The sequence below is a fragment of the Passer domesticus genome, unplaced genomic scaffold (assembly GCF_036417665.1).
Source record: "Passer domesticus isolate bPasDom1 unplaced genomic scaffold, bPasDom1.hap1 HAP1_SCAFFOLD_37, whole genome shotgun sequence".
NCBI classification, from domain to species: Eukaryota; Metazoa; Chordata; class Aves; order Passeriformes; family Passeridae; genus Passer; species Passer domesticus.
Window position 1 is genome coordinate 2,294,398 of NW_026990149.1, and position 25,835 is coordinate 2,320,232.

Sequence of the window (25,835 nt, forward strand, 5' to 3'; positions counted from 1 at the left end):
ACCAGACTACCCCTCTAGCTGGGCTCTGCACTGGGGCTCCATGGTTTGACCTAGTGCTGCCTCATGATTTTCAAGTATTTTTCAGAGTTCCAGGAAATGATATCTCAGCTTTGTCAGAAGTCTTCTCTAAACTGATGGTATTGTGACATCTACTCTAAGCAATCAGATGCAGTCCCAATTGTTATTACAGAACCACTCCAACAGTTTGCTGTGTTTAAAGCATCTCCATGCTGAGGAGATTTTGGAGGAGACGGCTATTGGATGGTTCATCCCTCTTTCACCCCTAGACCTTTACTCCTAAGTGCTATTCTTAGGAGCCTTGTTTAAAATTACATTTAGGGAATTCTCTCCCACTTAGAGCTTGGGTGGTGGCCAGGCCTTAGCTCTACCTGGACAGGAATTTGCCAACAGACCCAGATGTTTTCTGCATCAAAACTAGATTGGAGTTGCTTTGACTTTGCAATTTCACCATCTGTACATGACAGTTGAACTATTTTTAAAGGGACCTTGGGAATTATGATCTGGAAATAATTATCCAAGTCCCCACTGAATCGAGGTTTGTCAGCTGTTTGCAGACTCTGGGATGATGGTACATTATTTCAGAGATTTCTGTTTATTTCATTCCACCTATGTTGTTAGTTTTGTCCGCTATTTGAAATATTCCCGATCGTTGTATCTAAATTATTCCTAATTGCTCTAAGTTTCTTGTCTACTACGTGTATTATTTTACTACGCTGTTTCTTCATACTCATAACAAAAGACATGCATCTCATTCTTAAAAAACAAAAAAGAAGAGGAATGAACGCCTTAAGAACATTCAAATAATGCAATATGTACATGAGAAATTTGGATGACTAACATTTTGAATCATGCAATATTTACATTAGAAACTTGGAAAAAAGGTCATCCCATCTAAATCCCAATGGAGTGTCCACAGGGAAGCCTAATTGATTCATTAACTTCAGGAGAAGAGATGCCTGTGTTTTATCACCAACAGCTCAAAGCAGTCACCTGTTCATTCCATCAGATACTGATCAGCTCTGAAGAAATGAGGCCCAGTGGAAAGAGAAATAACCTCATCCCCTTGCAGCCTTTGTGGCCAGAACAGGAACAGGAGTAGGACTGCCAAGACACAGCTGTGCCTGGAAACTGACAGAGGCAATTGGCCAACAAAAGCCTCATGGCATCATCATGGGACAGTGCTCCTCCCAACCTTCTTCAGTTCTTCCCTGTTCCAGCTGCCAGGAGGACATTCAGTGATGTCCAAGATCAACATTTCCAGCTAATGGACCTTCTCCTACTTCTCAGCTAATTGGAAACAATGGTCATTTCTTTCCATTTCCCTAAGAGACATTGGACATTATTCTTTTGTTTGCTCATGCTGCAAAACCCTGTGTCAATGACTTGACAGAATTGGGTAAGTTTTGTTGATTGGAATTGGTCTTTTATGTATCTTATCCCATATCTAACAGATAACGAGTGATAACCTTCATGAGATCATACCCTCCCAAGAGTGAGCTGTTTCAACATCAGAACATACGAGCCTTTTTCAAATGAACAAAAAGGGGGAGATGTCAGAGACAGGTAGAATAATGATAAAAGAAAGGCCTTATGAAACCAGGCCTTCTTCTGCTATATTAACAGCTGGCCTGTCATCTCTTCTAAGTGCAGCTAAGCAGTCACAAGTTCCCATGTGAAGTTATTTTGAGAATGAGACTTGGTGAACAATCTGATCTGAGGGTGAAAAACAAATGCACCTGCAAGAACAAGGGATTTGTCCCATGAGAATCAGTGAAGAGAATAGGTAACAATACAAAGAATACAACAGAGAGATTTGATGCACAAGTAAAATATATTTTATTATCCAACAGAATAACTGGCATAACTAGTAATAAGAAATCGATGAACTACCTAAAGTTGCACATTAGGTTTGGCAAACTGTATAAAATAAGTTGTGTGAATAAAATAAAGAGTTCTTCTCCAGCTCAGCTGGGTTCTCTGGGATTTTGGTTCCTCCCTTCTTTCAGGCTTTGGCTTCCCCCTTCTTTAGGGCTTTGGGTTCCTTCTTTTTTGGTGCTTTGATTTCCTTCTCTGGGATTTTGATTTCCTTCCTCTCTGGAAATTTGGTTTCCTTCTTTTCTGGAGGTTTGCTTCTCTTCTCTGGAGATTTGGTTTCCTTCTTTAGAATTCTGATTTCCCTTTTTACTAGGGCTTTGCTTTCCTTCTTCTCTGGGCTTTTCATTTCCTTCTTCTCTGTGGCTTTGCTTTCCTTCTTTGGGCTTTTGATTTCCTTCGTCTCCGGGACTTTGTTTTCCTTCTTCTCTGGGAATTTGGTTTCCTTCCTCTCTAATGCTTTGGTGTCCTTCTTCACTGGGGCCTTGCTTTCCTTCCTCTCTGGGAATTTGGTTTCCTTCTTTTCTGGAGGTTTGTATTTCTTTTCTGGGAGTTTGCTTTCCGTCCTCTCTGGGGCTTTGGTTTCCTTCTTCTCAGGGAATTTAGTTTCCTTCCTCTCTAATGCTTTTGTGTTCTTTTTCTCTGGGGCCTTGCTTTCCTTCTTCTCTGGGGCTTTGCTTTCTTTCCTCTCTGAGATTTTGGTTTCTTTCTTTTCTGGATGTTTGTTTTTCTTTTCTGGAAGTTTGTTTTCCATCTTCTCTGGTTCTTTGATTTCCTTCCTTGGTGGGATTTTGGTGTCCTTGTTCTCTGGGGCCTTGCTTTCCTTCTTCTCTGGGGGTTTGGTTTTCCCCTTCTCTGCTTTTGGAGGTTCCTTCCCCACAGAGACACCCTTCTTTTCTTTCTTCTGCTTCTCTTTCTCCTTCTGCCTCACTTCCTCCGCCAAGGCTTTTGCCTCCTCCTCAAGCTTTTGAGGTGGCTGCTTCAGCTCCCTTCTGCAGACAAAACAGAAAACATGGCTGAGAGTCACCACCAGAACCTTGGGCTCACTCGTCCTGGCTGGCCCTGCACTTCATTCCTTGACCCTGAGGCCAGGCAGCAGCGCCAGACCATTTCCGTGAATTCTCCTCAACCCACAGAGGTTGGGAACATCCCAAGGGAGGGCAGTGGTGGAAGGGCACCTCCAGGACCAGCCAAGCCTGAGCCTTGCCATCAGAAGGGCTTGACTGTGCAAGCTCCCTCTCCAGGCACAGCCAGACACCTCCAGCCCACTGCCAAAGGCTGATCCACCAGCTCTCTGCGCTGTGCCTGAAAACGCCCTTTGTCTCTTGACTTCCCAGTTTCAAGCAGAGCACAGAGTGCCAATGTCTGCTGATCTCTCCTGCAATTCTTACTCAGCTCATTCAGCTCCCTTCTCCCTGGGCACAGCTGAAGCAAGAATTTAAAGAGTTCAGATTTCAGCTGAGGCTTAGAAGCAATTCACATTGATCAGGATGTCAGTTAGACAGGTAGATCATAGGTTAATGATGATTAGATGCTTAAGCCAGAGCTGATTGTTATATTGTTTACCATGATGAGCTTCTTGATAGAAGGAAGTGGAGTAAGTGAACTGTTCGAAGAACATACTGAAACCCGTAGAACAATGGTTAGCACCTGGGCTTTATGTCAATCAGTCACTAAGCAGGGGACCTTGGATGGTGCCAGAGGGTCACAGAGACCTGATGAAGACATTCCTGACTTCATCCCTTAAGACCACTGACCCAATTGGAGACCACCAACCCAATTCCAGAGAAGAATTGCACAGGTGTGAAGGACTAATGACCTCATTTTAATACAGAGCAGGGAGGGGAAGTGCTGGGGTTGTGCACATGTATTGTATGTAAGATCCTGGGAAATAAAGAGAGGGCAAAGAACCTTGTACAGCACGGTCACGCCTTGTAGGGACGACTCTGGTGCCACCCACCGGGGTTAATAAACATACCACTTTCTAACTTTAACGAGTTAGAGAGTCTCTGTCCATGAGCCTCGGTTTTAACAACTCATAGCCTGATCTTAAATGAGAATAGTCCTATCAGTCAGAAAGCAAAGGCTGGAGGAACTGCTCTCCTGCAAGACAGGCTCTTGTCAGCCAGATTTCCTGCTGGAAGCCAGCTGTGACCAAGCCAGCTGGTGCTGTCTGCTATGGAAACCATCTGAAGCAGCCTCATCCTTCTCCTCCCCACGAAACCAACTTCAGCCTGGCCTGAAGGAAGTCCTGATGCACAGGCTTGCTTTAAGCAGCCCCCACTCCCAGCTGCACACTTTGCCTCTGTGTCCTGAGCTGGGCTGCCTTGCTGGAGCAGAGCTTCTCCTGTGCTTGCCCACTGCTGCAGCTGAAGGGGAGCCCCAAGGACAGGAGCTTTTATGGCTGCTGTCCCACCATCAGGAGAACCCTGGCAGATCAGCACTGCAAGGACTTCATCTGCAGCAGCACCAGCACCCAAACCAAGGTTTGGTCTGTGCCCCACGCCTGCCCACACCACAATCCCACTGTTTTGGTGAAGAAGGGAGATGATGAAGAAGATGTGACTCAACACCATGGAGCTAAAGACACCTCTAGAGGCAGTGCCAAGGCAGGGCCAGAGCCCAGCTCCCTGAAGGCAGCATCTGAGCCAGGAGGGCTCACCACTAAACTAGAGAAGAAGATGCTCTGTCCCAACAGAAGAAGGTGCTTCCTCTCTTGGGAGGCAGGGAGCTAAGAGTGGCCATCCCTGTGCTGCTTCTGGCCTTTGCTATGCAGCACCTCTGAGCTCAGAGTCCTTGGAGCAGGGAAGCCCTGCAGGGACAGTAACCCATGGAGAGAGAGCAGGAACCCATGGAAGGCTTACTCACCTCTCCCTGAGAGGTGCCCCAGAGCCACAGTTGATCTCCTGGGGGCTCGGGGAGCAGCTGACACGTGAGGCCTCCCCGGGCACCAGCACCTCGGAGCTGGGGCCTCCCTCCACGTGGCACAGCGCCGTGGCACTGGAGATGCTGTTGAGGTGGCCAGAGAAGGGCAAGGAGACCTGCTGGCTCTCTCCTGGCTGCAGCACACCTGACACTGGCAGGATACTGGAAGCCTGCATGGAAGACAGGAGAGATGGAGCTGTTGAGCGTGAAAATGGATGCAGAAGAGCATCTTGGAGCAAAGTGCAGCTGCAGCCAGAGGGGCCTATTCTCCAAACATTGCCAGAATCACCCTGATCTCATCCTGCATCCATGCCACTGACCAGTGCAGGGACCATGGGGAAAATCTCCTCCCATCCTCACGGGTCAATGCATTCATTAGTACATTACATGAAAGTGAACTGGGATGTCTCCTGGCACTAGAAATTCTCTCTGATGCACAACTTGCCTTGAAAAAGTTTCAAAACTTACTGCTTTTAGAAAAGGAGGAGACTCAGAGTGAGAGCTCTTGGAGCTGAGCAAAGGACTCCCAGCCCAGCTCATCTGACTCCTGAGGCTCTTCCCCTCTCTCTCTGATTTAAATGCTGCTTCCTCAAGGTGCTACAGCAAAAGCTCCTGCAAAAATTTCCTATGCACCACCTGAGGAGTTGCAGGGGGAGCAGTGCCCTCCATAGGTGCTGCACAGCGTCCTTGGGCAGCCCCACAACGTGTCCTGCACGGCCTCTCCAACACCCAGCTGCTCCAGCAGCACTTTGTGCTGGGCCTGCAGGGATGGGAGGCCCCTCTGTGGCCAATGCTCAGGGCCACCAGTGGCACTGGCAGCTCCAGCCCTGCTTGCCACACTGACAGTGTGCAAGGGAGACAGATTCCCTCTTCCCTTCTCCGCTTCCAGGGCAGTGTGAGGTGCGCCCACGGAGCACCTGAATCCCTCCAGGCCTGCTGGGAGGTGAGGGTTTGCAGGAGCTTGTGGTGGCACCTGAAAAACAAGCCATTCCCTACGCCTGCAGGAAGAGACAGCCACTTTGCCAAGTCTCAGTTTGTAAGACAGCTTCAGGGCCAGCAGTGCAAGAGCAGCTCTCGGGTGACAGCAGAGACCTGCAAACAGGGAGTCTGGCTGGGCTGGGAAGAGGGCACATGGAGATCAGGACTCATCCCAGCTTGCTGTGGCAAGGAAGCTGCAGCTCTTCCCATCATGATGCAGATAAAAGCCTCATCTTGCATTGGGAAGGCAACAAGGCAAAAAATGCCACACTCAACACAGGCCTGGAGAATCTGAGTGAGCTTCTCCAAGGAAAACTCTCCTATTTCTCCCTCCCACTCCCCCCATGTCCAGCCACTGTCTGCCACTGTCAGGGCACAGGACAGCAGGGCAGCAAAAAGGGAGCTCAGCAGGAGCATGACTTGCTGGTGGCAGGCTAAGGAGGCAGCACAAGCAGTAGGTGTACAAGAAAATCCACCTCTACTCCTGAAGACTGGGTCAAATCCTGCTCTTCAGTCAGGGCTGTGGCTGCCTCCTGCTTTCCAGCCTTGAAGTGCCTCCATCGAGACGCTGGGCAATCCAAACATGTTCTCATCTCCTTTGGTGGTTGGGGATTGAATTTAGGTGGGTGAAGCTCATCTCTGGAAAAGAAGGTAACTGTGAACAGAGACCTGCAGTGGGAGGGAGGGAGGGACACCTGCACCAGCAGCTCCTGGTCAGGATGCAGCCCCTGGCTGGCTGCTGGCACCTTGAACTGAGAAATGCTTTGATCCAGCCCTTCCCAATCCAGGCTGGAGCAGGTCTGCTCTAAAGGCAGCCCAGGAATGACACTGAGCTGCTGCAGCAGCTGCAACTGCTTGCACTGAGGAACTGCAGAGGACAGGGATGAACACCTTGTGGGCATGCAAAAAGCACAGTGGGAGAGGAAAAGACAGAGAAGGCAAGCAAAAAGGGCAGATTTGAGACATCCAGGGGCAGACACAGCCAGCACAGCCAGCACAGCCCCCCCAGGACCCAACGCCAGAAACTCTGCAGCTCCAGCAGGTATTTATCAGGAATGTTTCCCTGACACTGCTGGGGGCTTGGCTGACATTTTCCAACACTCCCAGGGGACTCAGGTGGCATTCCCCATGCATACAGACATACATACATCGGCTGTAGTGCTGGGATCCTGCCAGACTCCATCAGCCTTGGGCTTGGGGAGGTTTCTGCCAGCCGTCCAGAGCTCCATAACTTTTTTCTCTGTCCCAGGAAGCAGGCAAGAAAGATTTAAAAAAAAAACCCAAACAAACCACAACAGGGAAAACTAAAATCCTTAAACAGCTCATCCCTGCTCAAGGTATTTCTTTAGGGACAGCTACCACTCTCCAGCTGAAATGCTGGGCTTTTGGGAAAAAAGAAAAAGATAATTACATGTTCACCTTCAAATTTAAAAGGATCAAGGTAAGAGAACCTTTCCAACTACAAAGGATTGGCCCAAAGGTAAAAGCTTTGCAAGAAATCTCTAGTTATGGCCAGGCTGACAGTTAAACAACTGGTTCCTCTGGTGGGGAGAAACCCTCCTCTTTAAGGTAAGCAGCCTCAGAGTTGAAAGAAACTGTTCTGTCAAACTTCATGCTCCCTGGCACAGCCTGCATTGCCTGTCCTTCCTGTTCACTGATTTACATGCAGTGCCACAATGGCCCAGGTTCAGATGTTTGGTGCCATTCAGGGAATTTGCCATTGTCATTTCCTTATGTTTTAATATAAGTTTCAATCCTTGCAACCACTCTTGAAATGCCAGCCTTCCTTTTTTTTACAGAAAGCTCAAGGTTCCCAGAAGTCTTCTGACATCCTCTTTTGCGCTCAGAGAGATGCCATTTTCAAACAGATGTTTCCAAAGTTAACAGCATTTTCAAGAGTAATGCACTAAAGTGACCCTGGATTCCAGCTCAGACCAACGACATTCTGTGCCAGACACTGAGATTACCACCCGTGAGGCACGAGCTGTTTGTGCCACCCATCCCTCCTGGCCTTCTCCACAGCAGCCTGTGCCTGTTTTCCCCAGCAGAATCCCTGTGCCCTTTGCAGCCTGCCAGGAGCAGCTGCACAGAGGCACACATCTCCCCTGCACTCACCAGTGGGTTTCTCTCATCCCCGAACACACCGATGAGAACATTGGTGCGATGCGTGCCCAGCGCCTGCACTTCCACCAGCACTGGGATCTCTGCAGTGCTGTGAGGCTGGACAATCCCACAGGGCCTGGGGCTGGAGTAGAGCACAGCAGAGTCCTCCTTGCGTTTCTGCAAGAGACACAATGAAATGCAGCTTCAGAGGCACCTCTGAAGAAACTTTACACTCCCTAATATCCACCGCAACAGCAACTGACACACGTGTTTAAAAATGCCCAGGACAAAGGTAAAAGGCACAAACAAGATGCAAGAATTGTAGGCTTAGCATTCCCAGGGGATCCTGCCAGGAGACTGCCAGCACAGGCACTGCTGGCTGTGGATGCAGCAGCTTTCACAGCCCTCTAAGATCTCCCACAAGAAAACACCCTGAAGACTAGAACATCAACTGTTCCCTCAGCAGGTTAAACTGCATCCTCAAGTTTACATTCGGGTAGGATCCTGTTCTCAGCAGATCTTTAAGACTGAATAGAAACCAGCAAGGTCACGTCCAAACCCTTTTTCCCCCTAATAAGCTCCTCAATAATATTTGAGAGGGGGAGGTGGATGGGATGCCAAACCTGTTCAATAAGCCCGTAGCAGCCAGGCAGGTGGCTGGGATTCCTAATGATGAACTTCTTCTCGTAGGGCACCTTCAGGAGGCACTCATCATACTGCAGCACGTGGGGGGACACTTGCAGCTTAGGAACAAGACATCTGGACAAAGAGATGAGCCCAGGGGAATCAGAGATACTGAGAGAATGGAGAACATTTACCCCCAAAGATTGTAAAACAGAGCATAACACACTGGTCACTGTCAAATGGGCATTGAACAGCCCTGCAGTGATAATTGCCTTCTACGTCTTCCCACTCCAACAGGTCTTGTCAAGGAGGGGCAAACCCTGAGAGGCAGCAGCCAGAGGCTGCCAAGTGCCCCAGGCAGAGCACTTTGTCCCACAGCTGCCTCAGCCCCTCCTTTCCCCAGGAAGGCTTGCAAGGACTCCTGTAACACTCCCAGTGACCCATGAGCTCTGGGGGAGCCTTCCCAACAAGGATCAGAGCTCACTAATGCTCAAGGAACACACAACTCCAGTGTCCCAGGAAAAATGACTCCCTTCTCTGCCATGGTGCTGTTGCCCTGCCTGGGAACTCAGCTGCTTGCCCCAGCCTTGGAGGGCACGAGACACCAGCTGCCCTCCAGAGTGGCTGATCAGCCCCTCCCAGGCCCTACAGCTCCCTGGCTCCTTCCCTCCACAGCTCCAGGCACTGACTGTCCCCAGCCCACCTGCTTGACAAAATGCCAGCCCAGGCACTGCCTGGATGGCTCTGCATGGGAGAAGGAACAGCCCCAGGGAACTGCATCCCTCCTGGCATTCCACTGACACCCACAGCAGCACAGCAGGATGGAATTCTGCTGCAGCAACAACCACTTTTGATCTCAACCCTGAGAACATTCAAGCTCAGAGTGGGAAGCAGAGGGAAGGAGAAAATCTAGAGCTGAGCTGCCACACCAAGGGCTGCTTTCCCCTCCTGAGACCTTGCCCTCAGCACTCTTGCTGGCAGCCACTTCCCCCCTGCCACGTGCCCTCATGAACAGAACCAGAGCCTGGCTCTCAGCAGGCTGCTTGCTGTGTCCCAAACCAATGCACAGTGCTCGCACCCAGCACAACTCCACCTCTTGCAGCAAGAAAGAGAGGAGGCCCTGGGGAAATTTGTTCCACCTCAAGCACCAAAAGCCAGGCCAAGATATGATCTCATTCCTGGTGCCTTCAGAAAAGGGCCCAGGACCCTGCTGGGCTGGGAGCAGGGCTGCTTTTCACCACAGGCTGCTGTCCAAGCTCTGCTCTTCTCATGCCCAGCTGGCACAACATGAGCTCATGAACCAGCACTTCTCCTTGGCAGCTGCAGCCAGCAAAGCCTGGGCAAGGCAGGGGCTGGGGGAGGCCAGGCAAGGGCTGGTACCTGGCTGTGATGACCAATGATGCCACTCCCTTGCCAAAACCCTCCAGATCCACCAGCATTTTCCTGTAGAACTCCATCACCGAGTTGGAACACAGGGTCACCTGGTGGAAGAGAAGAACAGGAAATTCTTCCTTACAAAAGCTCATTATCCACGTGTGATATCCTCCAGCCCTTGAGGGAAGATTTTGTCTTAATTCTGCTGCTGCTCCATGTGTAGAGCACAGTCTCAAAGCAACAAAAGCCTTCTGGCAATAGCAGATGTGTTAAACACACCTCGCTATCAGGGCATAGCTCAGCTACATTAAAACATTAGACTAAAGCTCTATGAACCACTGTATTCAAATTAAGGGGCCAATTTCTCATCTGACTACAATGACATAAATGCAGAAGAAATCTGACTTGAACACAACGAGTTCAGCTTTACAGCAGGAAGCTGAGGGCAAAGTGTGGCCCAGCAGGTGCTGGGCAGTTCATGGCTGCAGAGTTTTTTGTCCCCACTGGAGATTCCTGCAGTGAACACAAATCCTTCTGCTCCCCGGGAGAGGGGAAATCAGACCAAGAAGGAAAGCTAACTGCTTTCTACAATGACATCTCTCTAACAGCCACCTTTTGCCCTCATCTTTGCTCTGCCCACTTGCAATCAAATAAATGGCTCTCAAGAACCCAAGAGTGACTTCTGGCCTTGACCATATGGTATGTGACCTCAGCATATGATTTTGGAAAGAAAACAGTGCTCCTTGAGGAACACCCCGAGTAAGGCAGCTAGCAGAGGCCTCAGAGCAGTGCAGATCTCTCACTCACACCATGCTCAAAGCTGGCAGCAGAGCTAAAGCCCTCCCACGCTCCAGTGCAGCTGCAGCCCTGGTGCTGAAGCGTCTCTGGCTGCACTCTGCCCGTACCTGGATGTCCTGGTGTCCCTGGGGCAGGATGGTCCCTTGGCTGGGAGTGATGGTAAACTCCCGGGGCTCCACATACAAGTGAACGCCCTTCCTCCAGGCTGGGTCACTGTGGCAGCGGATCTGATCCACGCTGTCCACAGCCGGCTGCGTGCCATCGAACGACATGCGGAGCTGGAACGTCACGGGCACCGGGGAGCTGTTAGTGAGCCGGCAGCGCTGGGTGTAGGGAAAGCCTAGGAAAGGACACCAACATCCATTGAGGCTCCCATTGTGGCCTGAATCCTGCTGGGAATGGCCTGGCACGATGAAAGTGGCACTGGAGTTTAGCTCTGGATTATCTGAACTACAGCTCACCCAGAAGCTGCATGAGGAATGAATCGTCACTCAGTTCCCTTTGACACAGATTGCAGACTGCAGCCTTGAAAATGCCCACTCCTAGCCCTGCTGAACACTGCAAGTTTCTCTCTTGGCGATGGGGAGGAGCTGCCTCACCTGCCCCAAACCAGCACCAGTGATCTCCCAGTGATGAGTGTGCACCCAGACCGAGCATTTCCTCTGAGAATTCAAGCTGTCAAATTCCCTGTTAAGCCTGCCACCACTCCCACCCTTTTCAAGATAGATAAACAGTGAGTCAGCATTGAGAAGAAGCTACAGCAAAAGAAAGTGAGGATGGAATCAGGAACTAGAACGTGAGGCAAAGCACCCCAATGCAGCTTCTCTCCGCAGGATCCTAAAGGCATCTCTTGGTTTGGGCCAAACAGACTGAGCACGAGACAGCTCAGAGCCCACTCAACTGGGGGCACACCCAAGCCTTGCTTGGAGATTGGCAATGAGGAACCAGGTCCCACCTCACCCAACAAACGGGGACATCACACCCATGCTGCTCACTGGGATTGCTGCCTGCAAGGCTTTACCCCACTGGAGCTCTGGGATTTGCTTTCCATGCTGGAAAGCCAGAGATGTAGCCACTCATGGTGGGGATGTCCTGCAGAGCCTGGAGAGCAGCCACAAGCTGCTCTGCAGTGGACATCTGGCTGGGCTGGCCAGGCCAGCTCTGTGGGGAGGAGACTTCTCCCTGGGCCTGCTCACCAAGAGGCACTGGAACACAGATGGGGAGAAAAAACAACTGCAGGTGCAAACCAGAGCTTCTCTGTGCCCATCCCAGTGAGCACTGCCAGCTCCAGCAGTGACTCCAGCAGGGAGGCAAGAGAGGCACAACAAGGACAAACACAGATGGCAAAACCTCCAATGAGACTGAGTTCACCGCATGCAGACAACAGTCAACAGTTCCAAAGAAGCAAAGATACAACAGCTGCCTTCAGCTGAAGAGACCTTAGGAATGAAAGCAGATCCAGCAGGATCGATCTCCTGGTTCAGAACCATAGTTCCATCTCTTGCCTTACTTGTTTCATTTCTTCAAAAAGGCAACTTGACAAGTGCCTCCATGGTGATGCAGGGGGGGACAGAAGCAGCTCAGGAAAGGCAAGTAGTTTCCTTAAAAAGTCCATGACCTTCCTTGTTCTGGGTTTTGGCTTGGTAGTGAATGCTCCCCTTGGTCTGGGAAGGGGGATAGGGGTTTTGGGGGTTTTGGCCCTGGGGGTGGGCTTTTCCCTTGGGGGTTTTTGGCAGCCGTGGCGTGATGCCGTGGGCGCTGTGCAGTGGGAGCTGAGGCTGGGCAGGGAGCGGAGCTTCCCTTCCTCCCGCTCGGGGATGGGAGCTCGGCCGCGTGCTGCTGCGGGAGGTTGTGTGCTTGGCCCCGGCACTGCCCTGGCTGCAGCTCAGCCTGGCACCCACCCTGCCTGCCTTCCCCGCTGCTGCCTGCTGCTCTGAGCCACTGCCCACATCCCCCTGCCCTCTGTCCCTTTGCAAAAGTAGCATTTCCCTCCTTCCCTCCTTCCCTGCCGCTGCCGGCTGGCGGGGGATCACTGCCCTGCCAGAGCCCACAGCTCCTCCTGCTGGGATCCTCACCGCACCAAAGGACAAAAACGGGACTTGGCAGCTGGCAAACGTCTGCTCTTGTTCTCTGGGCTCTCCTGATATAGTCTAGGAAAGAACTGTTATTCCTTTTCCCACAGTTTTGCCCGGGAGCCCTGTCATTTCAAAGGTATCATCATTTGGAGGGAGGGGCTCATCTTTCCATTCCAGGAAGATTCCCACCTTCCTTGGCAGACATCTGTCTTTTCAAGCAGGACAGAGACACCAGAAAATCCTGACTTTCTATGCCTTGCTTCTGTTTGATCTGACAATGGCCAAATGCTCCCTGCGGCACCAGCAGCCCTGCAGTTCCCACCCTGAAGAGGCTGCTGGGGCAGAGCAGGAGGGAGGGATGCTTTTCTCTCGGAAGGCACAGATCCCTCCCGCTGTGTCCCAGCCCAGGCAGCACTCACCAAAGGAGATGTCCCCGAAGTCGAGCTCAGGGAGGTCGAAGTGCAAACTCGGTCCAGTGACGCTGCCCCTGCATGGCGAGGACAGAGCAGGAAATGCCTTGGTTCAAGGGATTGCAAAGCTCCGGCTGGCGTGGCTCGGGGGCACCAACCTGGGGTCAGGGCACCGTGCCTTTCAAACCAGCACACACCATGTGCTCAGCACAGTGCCCCTGGGCACAGGAGGCAGCTAAAGCCAAGTGGCCAGCAGCCAACAGCCACTGATGGGCTCTGGGCACAGGGCAGGCAGGAAAAGCCCCCGGGATGCTGCTGGTCCCATGAAGGACCCTGAACACACAGCCAGACATGGCTCCGGGCCTCACTTTCCCCATCTGCAATGGGATGGACATCAAGGTGTCCCCACAAACTTCTGTAACCAGCCCTGCCAGACACAGGTTCCTGCTTTGCTACTTCTTAGCTGGAACTGCTGTTCCCATGGAGGAGCTTTCTCAGCAGAGTTTGACCTACACCATCATTACAGACACAGTTCTGACACATGAACCCAGGGCAGCCCCAAACATCCTCTGAAAAGAGCAGCAACACTTCTACACAGGGCACAGATGAATCCTAGAGGAAAGGACCAGCTTGTCAGCAGTGCACCAGCTGGCACAGCCAAGAGCAACAGCTTCAACAACCAAACAAGGGGGTCCTGAATCTAGCACAGCACCTCACCTGTCCTTGAACTCAGCAGACACACTGCAAAAGTCACCAACACCCACTGAAAGCAGCACTTGAAGCTGCACAACACTCCCCAGTTGATTTCATGGCTGATGCCAATCCATGCCCACTCTGCCTTGTGGTTAAAAATCAAGGCCCAGTGACCTGTGCCTTCTGTTGGATTCACAGGACTGCCCCTGGCTCTGCTCCACACATCTCAACAAGAGACACCTGCCCTTGCTCAAGGAGAAAGCTGCTGATGCACAAACATCCCATCACCAGTTTAGGGGAGGGACAGAGGAGAATCAATTATTGGATGGTGGAAGGTTCCCTCTTGATCTCCAAAATAAAAAAGCAGCACTTTTCCTCCAAGAACAAAGCCAGCATCATTCTTTCTCCACTGGGGGCAGACCTACTCACCACTTTGTTCTTGTGAAGTAATAACTTCCTTGTTCTTTTTCATCCATCTCCCTTATCTTACTGCTATAATCCAGTGCAGATTGCTTTCATTTCTTCACTGCCTTGCCCCAGTGCCTCCCAAGAGCAGCAGCCTAGTTCCAAAGCTGCAGAGCAGCCAGCATTCAGCTCTCCTGCTCCCACTGCATTATCCTAGCAGCACATGGCTCAGGCTGGCAGGGACAGGGCCTCGTGCTGCTGTGGTGCTGAGCACTGAGCTCTGCCTCCCCTATCATCACCCCTTGTCCCTTGTGCTGGGCCAGGATGATCTCTTGCCATGGCACCAGCCCAGGGGATGATGCCCAAGTCCTTGGCACAGTTCCTGCTGCACAGTTCCCTGACTCCCACATCAGCCCTTGCCTGGCTGTGCACAGGAGGCACCAGAGCACTCTGGGCACAGCAGCTGGGAGCACAGCTTGTGCCCCACAGCATGGCCATGAGAGGTGAGGTGAGGCTGCTGCTGCCCATCTGGCATGGATTATTGACAGAAGTTTTTAAAAGCACTGCTGCTGCTGCAGAATGCCCCAGGCTGGCCCATCTCCAAAGCCCTGGGGGCCCTGCACCTTGTTCAGCTGGGACATCCCAGAGCAGCTGCTGCCCAAAGCTGATCCATCCCACTGCCTGCCATGGCCCAGGGCAGAGGGAGATCCCTGCAGGGAGGAGTCATTCCAGCTCCAGGTACCACACAGGGCAGGAGGCATCCTCCCACTAAAGCAATGCCAGCATCAGAGCAGAGATGAAGACCTCAGCAAACACCTTTTCTCTCTGCTCCACCCCAACAGGAGGCAGCTGGGGCATGTCCCAGAGACAGCTCCAGATGTGCCCACCAAGCTCCCAGGGTCCTTACTTGATGGTCAGGATAGCAGGCGTAGGAGATCCAGCCACACTGAACCGGAATTCTTCCTCAAACCTCCCCAACACGGTGGCACTGAAGGAGATCTGGAGAGTCTGGCTCCCACGTGCTGCAATGATGCCCTCCTGAGGTGCCAACTTGAAGCCCAAGCCCACCTTTGTGGCTGAAGGGATGCAGCTGAAGGGAGCATCAAGAGCTCCTTGGTTGATCAGGTTCACCTGCAGCAGCAAGAAAGCAAAGTGGAAATCCATGTGGAATCTTCCCTTCTTGGGAGCTATTGTCTAAGGATGCAATGAACAGCCAGGAAAGGCAGAAGATGCTTTGTGCTGCTGAATGGCAGAAGTCAAAAGATACAAGAGGACAAGTTCTGCCTTTGGGTTTTCATGCAAAGCAGTGGCAGCTGCACAGAACTGCAATCACCCTGGGCTTATCCCATGGACACAGAGCAGTGCACCTCTGGGCAGCATCACCCTGCTCATGGAGACCTGGCCCTGAGAGCAACGTGGGGTGATTGCAGCTGCCTGGTGAATCAGCACTGAGCTGCTGCTGCCCCAGCCTGCACAGCTCCAACAGCACCATCCATTCATTCACCTTTTCCCACACCATGAAAAGAAGACATTGGTAATGAGGCATCAGCATCAAAATGTACAGACAGCACCATCTTTTGGTGAGAAAACTCAGGATGTCTTTCTCTTCCCCAGACAACCTTTTGAAAGTGTCTGCCCTGATGTAGTGCCTCATTTTCTACCTCTTTTCAGTTGCTCTCTTGTGGTGTTTTTTGCAAGCTTAGCATTATTGTGGGGGAAGCAAAGAGGAAGAAAAATCCTTTGCTTTATTCCCAGGACCACTTTTCTCTTTCCAGAGCCAGAGATGCACCAAGGCTGAAGTGAGTGACTGTCAGCAAGGGACAGAACTCCCAAGGCTTTCCTGGGACTTCCAGGAATGAGCAGGAGACCCTGACTGGAAGCTGTTGGCAGTGGACTGAAGCTCAAAGGCAGCCAGTTGGTTCCAGCTGCTTCTGCAGAGCCCAGTCCAAAGGTGCCTTGTGTCTGGCACTGCCACAAAAGCCTCTGGACATGCAGCTTTTGCACCCAGTGCTGGTTTCACCTGCCAAGGGCTTGTTTTGCAGGAAGCCTCCCAGCTGATCCCTAAGGAAGGCTGCCCAAAAGCAGGGGCTGGGCCTTCATGAACAACAGACACACCTTTCTGACCCCCCAGACTGGACCAGCACATCAAATATTCCCTGCTCACAACTGCCCAGCTTGGCAGGAATTCCACAGCTCCACCAGGCTTGCTGCTGCCTCAGGAGCCATCAGCATCCATCCCCAGCCCTGCTGCTCACCTCACAGACATGGGGGGTGTTGACAAAAATGTCCCCAAGCTCCAGAGTGTCACAGCTGAGCTCAACCAAGGGTCCTTGGCCTTCCCCTCTGAGCTGCAGGGGCAGCCTGCTCTCACGGCCTGGGGAGAGATGTCCATTTCAGTACAAGCATTCCCTCTGTCACACTGTCTTTTCCAGGCTGCCTCAGCGCTAGTCCCTGACTCTGAGCTGGATGCTACCAGCTCCTGATGCTGCAGGAGAAGATATGGACCCTTCTCTTCCCTCAGCAGATATCCCTTGGGGCTGACTTCTAATTCCTAACCCATTCTTCGGGCTGGTTTCCAATGGGAGCCACCAGTTTGCTGAGTTTCAAACATCTCTGGGGTCCTGGAGTGGCATGCCAAGGAGTAATGGGTAGAAATTGAAAGAAAGGAAATTTAGGTTAGATATTTGGGATGACATTTTTTCCTGTGAGGGTGGTGAGACACTGGAGCAGGTTCCCCAGGGAAGTTGTGCAGGTTCCAGCCCTGCAAGTGTTCAAAGACAGGCTGGATGGGGCTTGCAGCTACCTGCTCTAGGGGGAGGTGTCCCTGCCCATGGCAGGGGACTTGGCACTAGATGATCTTTAAGGTCCACTCCATCCTTAACATCCTAGGATTCTGTGCTTTCCTTCCCATGCACCTAGAGGAGCTTGGAAATCCATTCAGTGAAGGCACAAAGCTCATCCAGAGCTTGGCAATTACCAAACTACCTGGCCCAGCAGCACAGGACTTTGTTGCCCAAGTCCTCACCTTCTGACCCTCAGCACTGGGCTGTTTCCACAGACGGAGAGCTGCAAGGTGACAGCTCCCACACAGGGAGAGAAGCAGCTGCTGGCCAAGGCTGCTCCTTCTACCAACAGCCTGGGCTCAGTGGGGCTCAGCCACCTCTGCTCTGGTGCTGTCTGGCCAGTGGGAGCTGAGCCAGGCTCAGGGAGCACATTTCTAACCCAGCTCCTGCCACCTGATGATGGATCCATGTCCAGTGGAGCCATCCTGGAGGCCAGGGGCCTGCAGGGGCTTAGTGCTTGTTCACTAAAGCTGCTCTGCTCTGCAGCTCTCTGGCCTTTGAGGAAATGCTGGCAAAGGCATGGCATCAAAACCTCTCCCTGCACTGTCAGGGCTGTGCTGGGTTCAGGAACCCAGACACAGCACTCTGAGCCCTGGCCTTGCACGGGACATTCCCTGGGAGCTGCAGGGCCACTGGGGATGTGCCAGCACTGCCCTGCTGGCCAGGGACTCTTCCCAGCACTGCCAGGCCAGCCCAGTGGGCTCAGGCTTGCACCATGGCTGCACTGAGGGGGAGAGAAGCAGGGCAAAGGAGCTGCACCTGAGATGCTGCAGTAAGCCACACTTCCATACTCCAGAGCTGCCAGGGGTTTGAAGGTCACCTGGATTTCAGCCGAACAATTCGGCCCGATTTCTCCCTCCTGCAACACAAGGAGACAGCAAAACATTTCTCTTCCAACTTCACATTTCCTGTTTTCAACCACAGTCCTGTCAGCCTTTGTTTAGAGCATCAAATAGTGAACAACACAAGGAGCCCAAGGAAACCCTCCAAAGGCAGCTCAACACAGCGCTGGAAGCTCTCAATGCTCAGCTGATCAGCTCCCACTCTCCACAAGATTCCTACTGCTCTGACACAAGCTCTTGCTCACATCATGCTGCTGTCAGCTGCACTGGGATGCAACTGCCCCTGTGCACTGCTGCCTCTTGGCCTTAGATGGGCCATAGCAGTAACCAAGAAGAGAACATGAGCCCCTTCCTTGAAATAGAAACATTAGTCAAGCTGTTTTGAAAGAAGGCAGAGGTTGGGATTATTCTGGGCTTTACTCCAAGGGGAGAAGGGATTTTGCACTGTGCACACACCAGGCATTCATCATCTCTCACAATGCCAGTGCTCAGAATCAGGGCTCTGGCTGATGGCAGCACGTGGCAGTTTGCTTGCAGAAACAGAAAAGGAAAAGGTTTTCTGTCCCTGTGTGCAGGAGAACTCAAAAGGCCCAGTGAAACCTTCCAGCCTTGTGTCCAGGCTCACAGATGACACTGGAAGGCAGACTCAGAAATAGTGCAAGGCGTGGTTACAGGAGGCCATTGGCATTTCTGGGATTAACCTTGGGCTGAGTTTGGCCTCCTTTTCCCAGCCAACCATTGCCAGCTTCAGGTCAGTGTGTGAGCTGGCAGTGCTGCAACAGCCTCTGCTGAGCCCCACGTGTGGGGGCAGCCCCTCCCTACAAGAACTGCTCCCTGTGACACTGCAAGGACACGCATGGAGTGCCCTGAGCTCCAGCCCTGGCAGCAGAGCTGGGCTTTGTCAGGCTCCCAGCCCTGCCTTGACCCTCCAGGGCAGAAATGCTTTCAGCAGGGAGCTCTGCAGCCGCTCCAGAAACTCCATGTCCTCCCTCCCAGCACATGGGCCAGCTGAGGATCTGCCCAGTGACCGCAGCCGGGGCAAGGGGGGCTGGGGTTGGGTGCTTGGGAGGAGCAGGAGGAAGAGGAGGAGGAGGAAAATGAGGTTCTCAGCTATCACTTACCATTGGCTTGATGAAAAAAACCTCATTGGAGAACAGCATGGGCTCTTCTGGCACCTTTGCCATCTCCTCCTGGACCATGCTGCTCAGGAGGGCAGTGTCACCTCCACCAAAGCCCTTCACCTCCTCTGTGCTTTTCTCCTCTGTGATATTTTCCTCTGACACCTCTTTGGGTGTCCGCAGCAAACACTGCCTGCAGCCCCAGGGAGAGACAAGGCCAGCAGATGGTTTCATAAGGCACAGATTTGCAGAGAGAAGTGGGAGTGCAGGAGAGCAAAGCACTTGGGTGGGAGCAGCAGCAGCTCCCCAGCAAAGGCTGACCCCAAGCCACGAGGGTCCCAGATGGATCAGGGATAACTTGCTGTTCACTGGCACTGCAGGGACTTTTACTCCACACTTGCAAGCTCAGGGGAGCTTTCCAAAGCCAGCAGCCCTCCAGAGAACCTCCTGGCTCAAAGCCTCTGCCACAGCTGAGGGAGAATCCACCAGCCACCTCAGCTGGCTTTTCCTCCCACTGAGCTGCTCGGGGGAGGCAGATAAAGATCACAGAGCACCCACTGCAGGGCTTCCCTGGCAAGGGGAGACCAAGCTGCCTTGCAGCTACGTGGGACCAGCAGCACTCTTTGCTTCTTCCATTTTGGACCTGCCCTGTTCCCTACTCTGCCTTTCACAAGAGCATCCCAGAGCACTTCCAAAGGAAATTGATGAATTCAGGCACCAAATCCCTGCAGTGACATTCAAGGTTTTCTATGCAATGTGCATGAAAACAGAGGCTCTGAGAGGGGAAGGGACTTTGTTGTGCAGGAGGGAGACAGCAAACTCCTGGAGAGACCTTTTCATCATCCAGAGCTTTTTGGCTCCCATCCCACTGCATGGTGATAGAATGTCCTGACAGGGAAAGGATCCTGCACGATCTCCTCTCCTCAAAAAGTCCTCTCTGCTCGGAGATCTCAAAAGCTGCTCTGACAGCAGGACAGGGGAGACAAGCAGCCTGGATGGACAAGGAGCTTTTCAAGGAACTAAGGGGAAAAAAGAGGGTGGAAAGAGGGGCTGGAAACTCATTAAATGTTTAGGGATGTTGCCAGGTCACGTGGGAAGAAGATGAGAGAGACAAGAGCCCAATTAGAACCTGAGGAAATCCAGTCATCACAATCAACCTTTCCTTCCCAAAATGCCATCCATGCTTGGAGTATAAATGGAACTGGAATGCTGAGTGCTGAGCTCCCAAAGCCCAGAGACACACACCCTGGTGCCAGGGATGGTTTACTTGGCCTAAACCATTCAAAAGCACCAACACCCCCCTGAGGCCACACGTTCCTTTCAGTCTTGGGCCATGTATCTCACTGAAATGCATCTTTCAAACCAACCTCCTCTTCTCTTCATCCTCTTCTTCCTCACTAGGAAAAGCCTTCCACTGGAAGTGGGCTGTGATGTTACTCCTGTTTTCAATGAACACAGTTCTGTGGCTTGACATGGTGATCAAAGTCTTGTCCATCTCCACAGAACTTGTGCTCAACCCAATGTTGACATCCAAAGCTTCTCCTTTGAGGTGTGTGTGGATTCTTTCTTCACCTGGAACAAAGCAAAGGGGAGTCTTTGCTCAGCTCACTGGTTGATGGAAGCACAAGGAACGCAGCAAACCACAGGTCACAGAAGAAAGTGTCCCAGTTTTTAGCTGAATGAGCAGTTCTGTGGATCAGTCCATGGATCACATCCTGACAGCTCTGGGTGTAGAGCGTGGGGATGTCCTGGGCAGCTCCTTCAACACCTTATTTCTGAGTGTGTTTGTAGAGCTGTGGCCCCAGGGTGACAGTGTGTACAGTGGGGTTGGTCCATGTGCTCTGGTGACCCACTCAGATCACTGGGATTTCTGCACCAAAGTCCTTCAGGTGACGCTGAGGAGCCCTGCTCAGTCCTGCCTTGCCCAGGGCCTCCCCGGGCATCCCACCAGACTTCTGTCTCTCCTGATCCCTTGCATCCCTTGCTGCTGACCAGCAAATATGCCTGGCGGCAGGTGGGCAACAAAAGGAGGCCCAGAGGAACAAGTGAAGTGACAGCCCACAGCAGGAGGGGACCCAGGTGAGGAAACACAACCAGCCTGGCTCTGCAATAGGACAAACCACTACAAAATGAACACCAGGAAAATCAGCATCAGTATCATCATCATCTCCCTGTCCAAACCCACAACCACATCAGCCTTGCAATATTTTATATTGTTCTGATGTCAAAAACCAAGCTGGAGCACTGCAAATTAAATAAAAAAGGGAACAAAGGAAAGATTACTAAGTACAGAGCAGTTTCTGCAGGAAGACTCAATGGGGTTCCTCAGCCTAGAAATCAAATGGGAGATAGATGTGAGAGGTTTGCTACAGCATGAACAGCCTGGGAAATGGGGACAGGAAAAATTTGTTTTGATTTGCCACAAAAAAGGAACTTGAGGGCTTGAAAATGTTGTTAGACAGAAACTACATATATGTGTAAGGGCCACATAGGAAAAGGGTCTGTGACAAGCCAGTGCAGAAGCAGCATATGGGACAGAGGTCTGCTAGAAATCCATTGCATTGCAGAGAATCTGATGGAGAGCTCACCTACAGCATTGCCCAGGAATAAAAGAAACCTTCACCCAGGCACAGCCACATGGCAGTGGAGAATCAGGGATCCTCCTTCCTCCACTCAGCAACTCCCAGCAAAACAGGAGTCCAAAATCTTAGCCTGTTAGAGGGGATGCACTTTCTCAAGCCCCCAAACAGCAAGGAGTTCTCCGTTTGCTTTGGGGTGAAGCTGAGCAGGGGAGGCACCTCTGGAGGGAATGGAGGGGATGGGACAGCAGGGAGCCGTGGTGCAGAGCTGTCCTGTGGCCGGGCAGGCCCAGCACTCACCTGTGCTGCAGCACACTGCCAGGCACCCGCAATGGTCACCGGCCGTCAGCGCGTGGAATCCCACTGTCACCTGCACGGTGTCACCAGCGCCCAGAGCTCCTGCGGCCGGAGCCACGGAGAAAGGACTGCAACACAAAGAGAGCCATCAGGGCTGGCCACAGCTGGCCAGCAGATTCCTTCTGCACTGCAGCTCACTGCAGCTCCCTTGGGCAAGCAGGGAGCAAACCAAGCACAGCCAGCAGAAGACAGCCAGGACAGACAGCATCAGAAACAGCCACGGAGCCACTGCTGAGCAGATCCAGCCCTCACAACATCCTGTGGGCAAAATGGCCTCAGCTCCCCACACTCTGCATCCAGCTCTCTGCAGTGACACTCAGGGCTCCCACTGCCAGCAATCCCATCAGAGAATGCTTTCTGAAGAGCACAGAGAGGCTTCAGAGCTATCTGCAGGCACAACTGGACACTGTCTGCCTCAGGAATTTCTCTTTTCCTGCTGCCTATAAACCTCATCTCAGGAGATGCAAATGTTAGGGCACTCCCTGTCCTGGGAGATTACAGCCTAGGAATCACACAGGGAGAAGGAACTTTCCCCTGAAGACCAAGCAATAGTTGAATTTGCAGTGTGGTTCTTTGGTTTACTATACCTTGAAAACATCCTGATTTAGCCTAGAAAGGGCACATTTGATCAGCATTTCAATGAAAGCTGATCTAAGATAGAAGAGCTGTGAAGGAGACATCCCTGACACTCTCATAACCAAATGAAAACCACTGCCAAGAGATGGGGCTGACAGGCTACATTTTGGCCTTTTTTCTGTCCATTGTGAGCTGTTCCTTAAGACACTTCTCATCCTCTCAGATCTGCCCTTTCCATTAATCACTACTGCACGTGACAGGCAGAAAAGATAAGGTATGGAGAGGGTTTGAATAGCTTGTTTTCTTCTGCTTTTTAACTAGGTCCATTTGTATGATCTTTTGGCAAACATTTAACACAAACCAAAACAAAAAAACAGCAGAAACACAGCAACTTCAGAGTATTCAAAAAGAAATCTCAATGAAAGGGGGCATAATCTGATTCAGAGATTTAAATCATCTGTTACGAAATTTTAAACTAGCTTTCAGAGGTTCATCATGGAACACAAGAGGTGACTGATGCCCTCAGCTGACAAGGGAAATCAGATCAGCTTCAGGATCAGGAGCTGCACTGGCTGCCTGCAGCACAGCTCATGTTGGGCATCTGATGCAGGGACCCCTGCAAAGCCACGTGCCTGTGGCCTCCCAGAGAATGGCTCTGTTTGGCTGACAGTGCTGAGAAAGCATTTCAGGAGCTGCTTGTGCTCAGCAGGGTGCAAGCCAGCTGCCAACATGTTCCAGCAGCCTCCAGGAAAGCTGGGACAGAGAAAGCTCAAAGGCTGCATCCTGCTAAGAACACTGAAGGCAAGAGCAGCTGCCATCCATCCTGCTCCCTTCCAGCCAGGGCTGCAGGGCAGCAGCTCTGATGCTCTGCTTCCTTTTGCTGCCATTTCCCAACTCTGCTATCACCCAGAGGTGATAACCTTTGCACAAGAACAGATGGGCTGCCTCACCTCTGGGTGCTCAGCTGGAAACGAGCTTCCAGGTTCCCAGTGTTGTGGAGCAGCACAGTCTTCTGGGTGCTGCTCTTGACTGGACACCTGGAGAAGTCCAGCTGCTCAGGGAAGTCCAGGACAGCTCGGGCAGCAATGGCCCGAATTGGCACCACGATCCTTTCACTGGTAGTCATGCAGATGAGCTGGTGGGAATAATCCTGCAGGCAAAGAAACTGCCTCAGCACAGGGCATTTAGTGCCATCCCCATGGCAGGAAAAAAAAATGGACTCCCTTCAAGGGCATCAATTTAGCTATTCCACCCCAAAATAAACACTAAGCTCGACTAATATGCCACATTTTAAAGGCACCAGGGCACTTTGCAAAACCTATCTCTGTGGCATTAAGCTCTTGTGTCACTTGGGTCATACAAAGAACTGCCCTAGGCCACCATAAGTTTTACTCTACATTTTAATGATGTTAAAGAATTCCTACGTTTCTTCTAAGGAACATGGAGCTAGGGAACACAGGACATTCCTCTTTAGGTTTCTATATTCCCACTGTCTGAGAATAGGACAAAATGTTCAACTGACTGGAAGCAGCAAAAGGAAGATGAGAAAACAGCTGGACCCAAAGAGCTCCTGCATCTCTGGCCTGGTGCAGAAACATCAGGTGCCTCAGAACTCCCCTCCAACTTTGCCTCTCCAAGCAAGTCAGCAGAAGAACAGTGCTAAGAGGCAGCAGGATGCTGTTGGAAAGAGCCTCTCTTGGCTTCCCTGCAAGGCTTCCTCCCTTCCATGCCACGGCCTAAACCCTTCTGGATGAACAAGCCTGCAGATGCCAGCACGGAGATCAGACTTGCCGGGGCCTCAGCACTGCTGTTCAAACCTCCAGGCAAAAGCACCTTTGGCACGCAATGGGTGCCAGCTGACAGAGCAAGCACAGGCACAGGCATGAAGACAGAGGCACAGCAGTGTCACTGCCACGGGCTCTGGGCTCACAGCTCTGCCTGCAGCTTGCACCTGCCCTACACCAGCTCCTGCAGGCAGCTGTCCAAGTCCCTGCAGCTCAGCAACCTCCTGCTGGCCAAGGGCACCCAGAGCCCAGGGTGCCTGTGCCAGGCCGGGCTCATGGGTACAGCACATCCTCTGCCCTGGCCCTGCAGCTGCACCATGCTCACTTGTGCTCTGGCACAGCACAGCTGCAAGGCTGCAGAGCAGAGGCTGGGAAAAAGCACCGTCCTTGCTCCAGCCCAGGGAGAGGCAGGGAAGCTCTTGCCAGGCAGGAAGGAGGAAAGCTCTCAGACCTCTTTGTTCCTCTAGTGTTTGCCATCATCATGAAACCCCTTCCACTGTACCTAGAGATGGCCCAACATCTATCAACAGCCCTCTGTCATTTTCATCCTGTTCCCTGGGCATCTTCCCTTGGCAATGCTCAGGGATGTGCAGGGAGGGGAAGCAGAGCCTGTCAGGCCTGGCTGCAGTGCCTGGCAGCCCGTGCCAAGCTGGGACTGGCTGCAGGCTGCCTGCCCACGGCCTGGAGCCAAGCTCCCAGCATGGAATGGGCTGCACCCAGAGTGCAGGGAAAACAATGGCTTTGCAGAGAATTCTGTGCTTGGGCTCCTCCAGGCTCACCTTGTTCTCCTTGGGGCTGAAGCGGATGCGCACAGTGGCAGAGGCGCCTGCTGGCACCATGTGGTACACACCCCTGGGGCTTGCCAGCTGGAAATGAGGGCAGCTCTCCATGCACACCTTCACCAGCCGAGGAATCTGCAGCAAAGACATCAAATGATGATTTTGCCTCTTGTGCAAACAGGATGACAGGAGACCTGTCCCTGCCCTGCTGACATCCCTCCTTGACCCCTTTTCCAAAGCATTTGCAGCTCTGCAGGTACAGGCACATCATTCACAAGGGTCAACTTGAATCCCTTCTCTCTGGCTCCAGCATTTTGGTCAGGGCCAGTGGGGCAGGGCCTGGTGGCAAGGAAGGGCCAAGCAGGTCAGCACCAGCAGGATGGAGACAGAGCACCTGACCGACCACATCAAGTCATCTGCACCATCAGTGCGTGTCCAAAATCAGGGCACAATTCCCAGCACAGGAAGATTTCCACCATCTTGCAGAGCCAGCTGCTGAGACATTTTCTTCTGCATGTGTTGCAGCAGATAACTTGCTTTGCTGGACACTCGGGCAATGACAGCACTCTCCTCTTCCAGCACAGGTTTAAAGCTCCAGCACTCACCTTGTCCTTATTCGTCACAGACAGCACCATTTCAGAGACCTCCCGAGCCACGAAGTTCTCAAACACCATCTCTG

At 52.1% G+C, this 25,835-nt stretch overlaps 1 protein-coding gene and 1 pseudogene across 1 annotated transcript; one reads left to right on the forward strand and one right to left on the reverse strand.

The window, feature by feature from the left end:
• LOC135292575 (zinc finger protein 208-like) overlaps window positions 1-25,835 on the forward strand; it is an 837,577-nt pseudogene that overhangs the window by 163,666 nt on the left and 648,076 nt on the right.
• Window positions 1,874-25,830, reverse strand: LOC135292478 (hydrocephalus-inducing protein-like). The gene is made up of 14 exons (XM_064406679.1): window positions 25,762-25,830; window positions 25,157-25,291; window positions 23,544-23,743; window positions 21,961-22,085; window positions 20,449-20,653; window positions 19,085-19,274; window positions 15,186-15,409; window positions 13,190-13,257; window positions 10,803-11,035; window positions 9,904-10,004; window positions 8,523-8,658; window positions 7,912-8,076; window positions 4,762-4,988; window positions 1,874-2,885 (listed from the first exon to the last, which is right to left on the reverse strand). Exons 1-14 carry the CDS (start codon window positions 25,828-25,830, stop codon window positions 2,024-2,026), a joined length of 2,940 nt encoding a protein of 979 aa, XP_064262749.1. The 3' UTR covers window positions 1,874-2,023.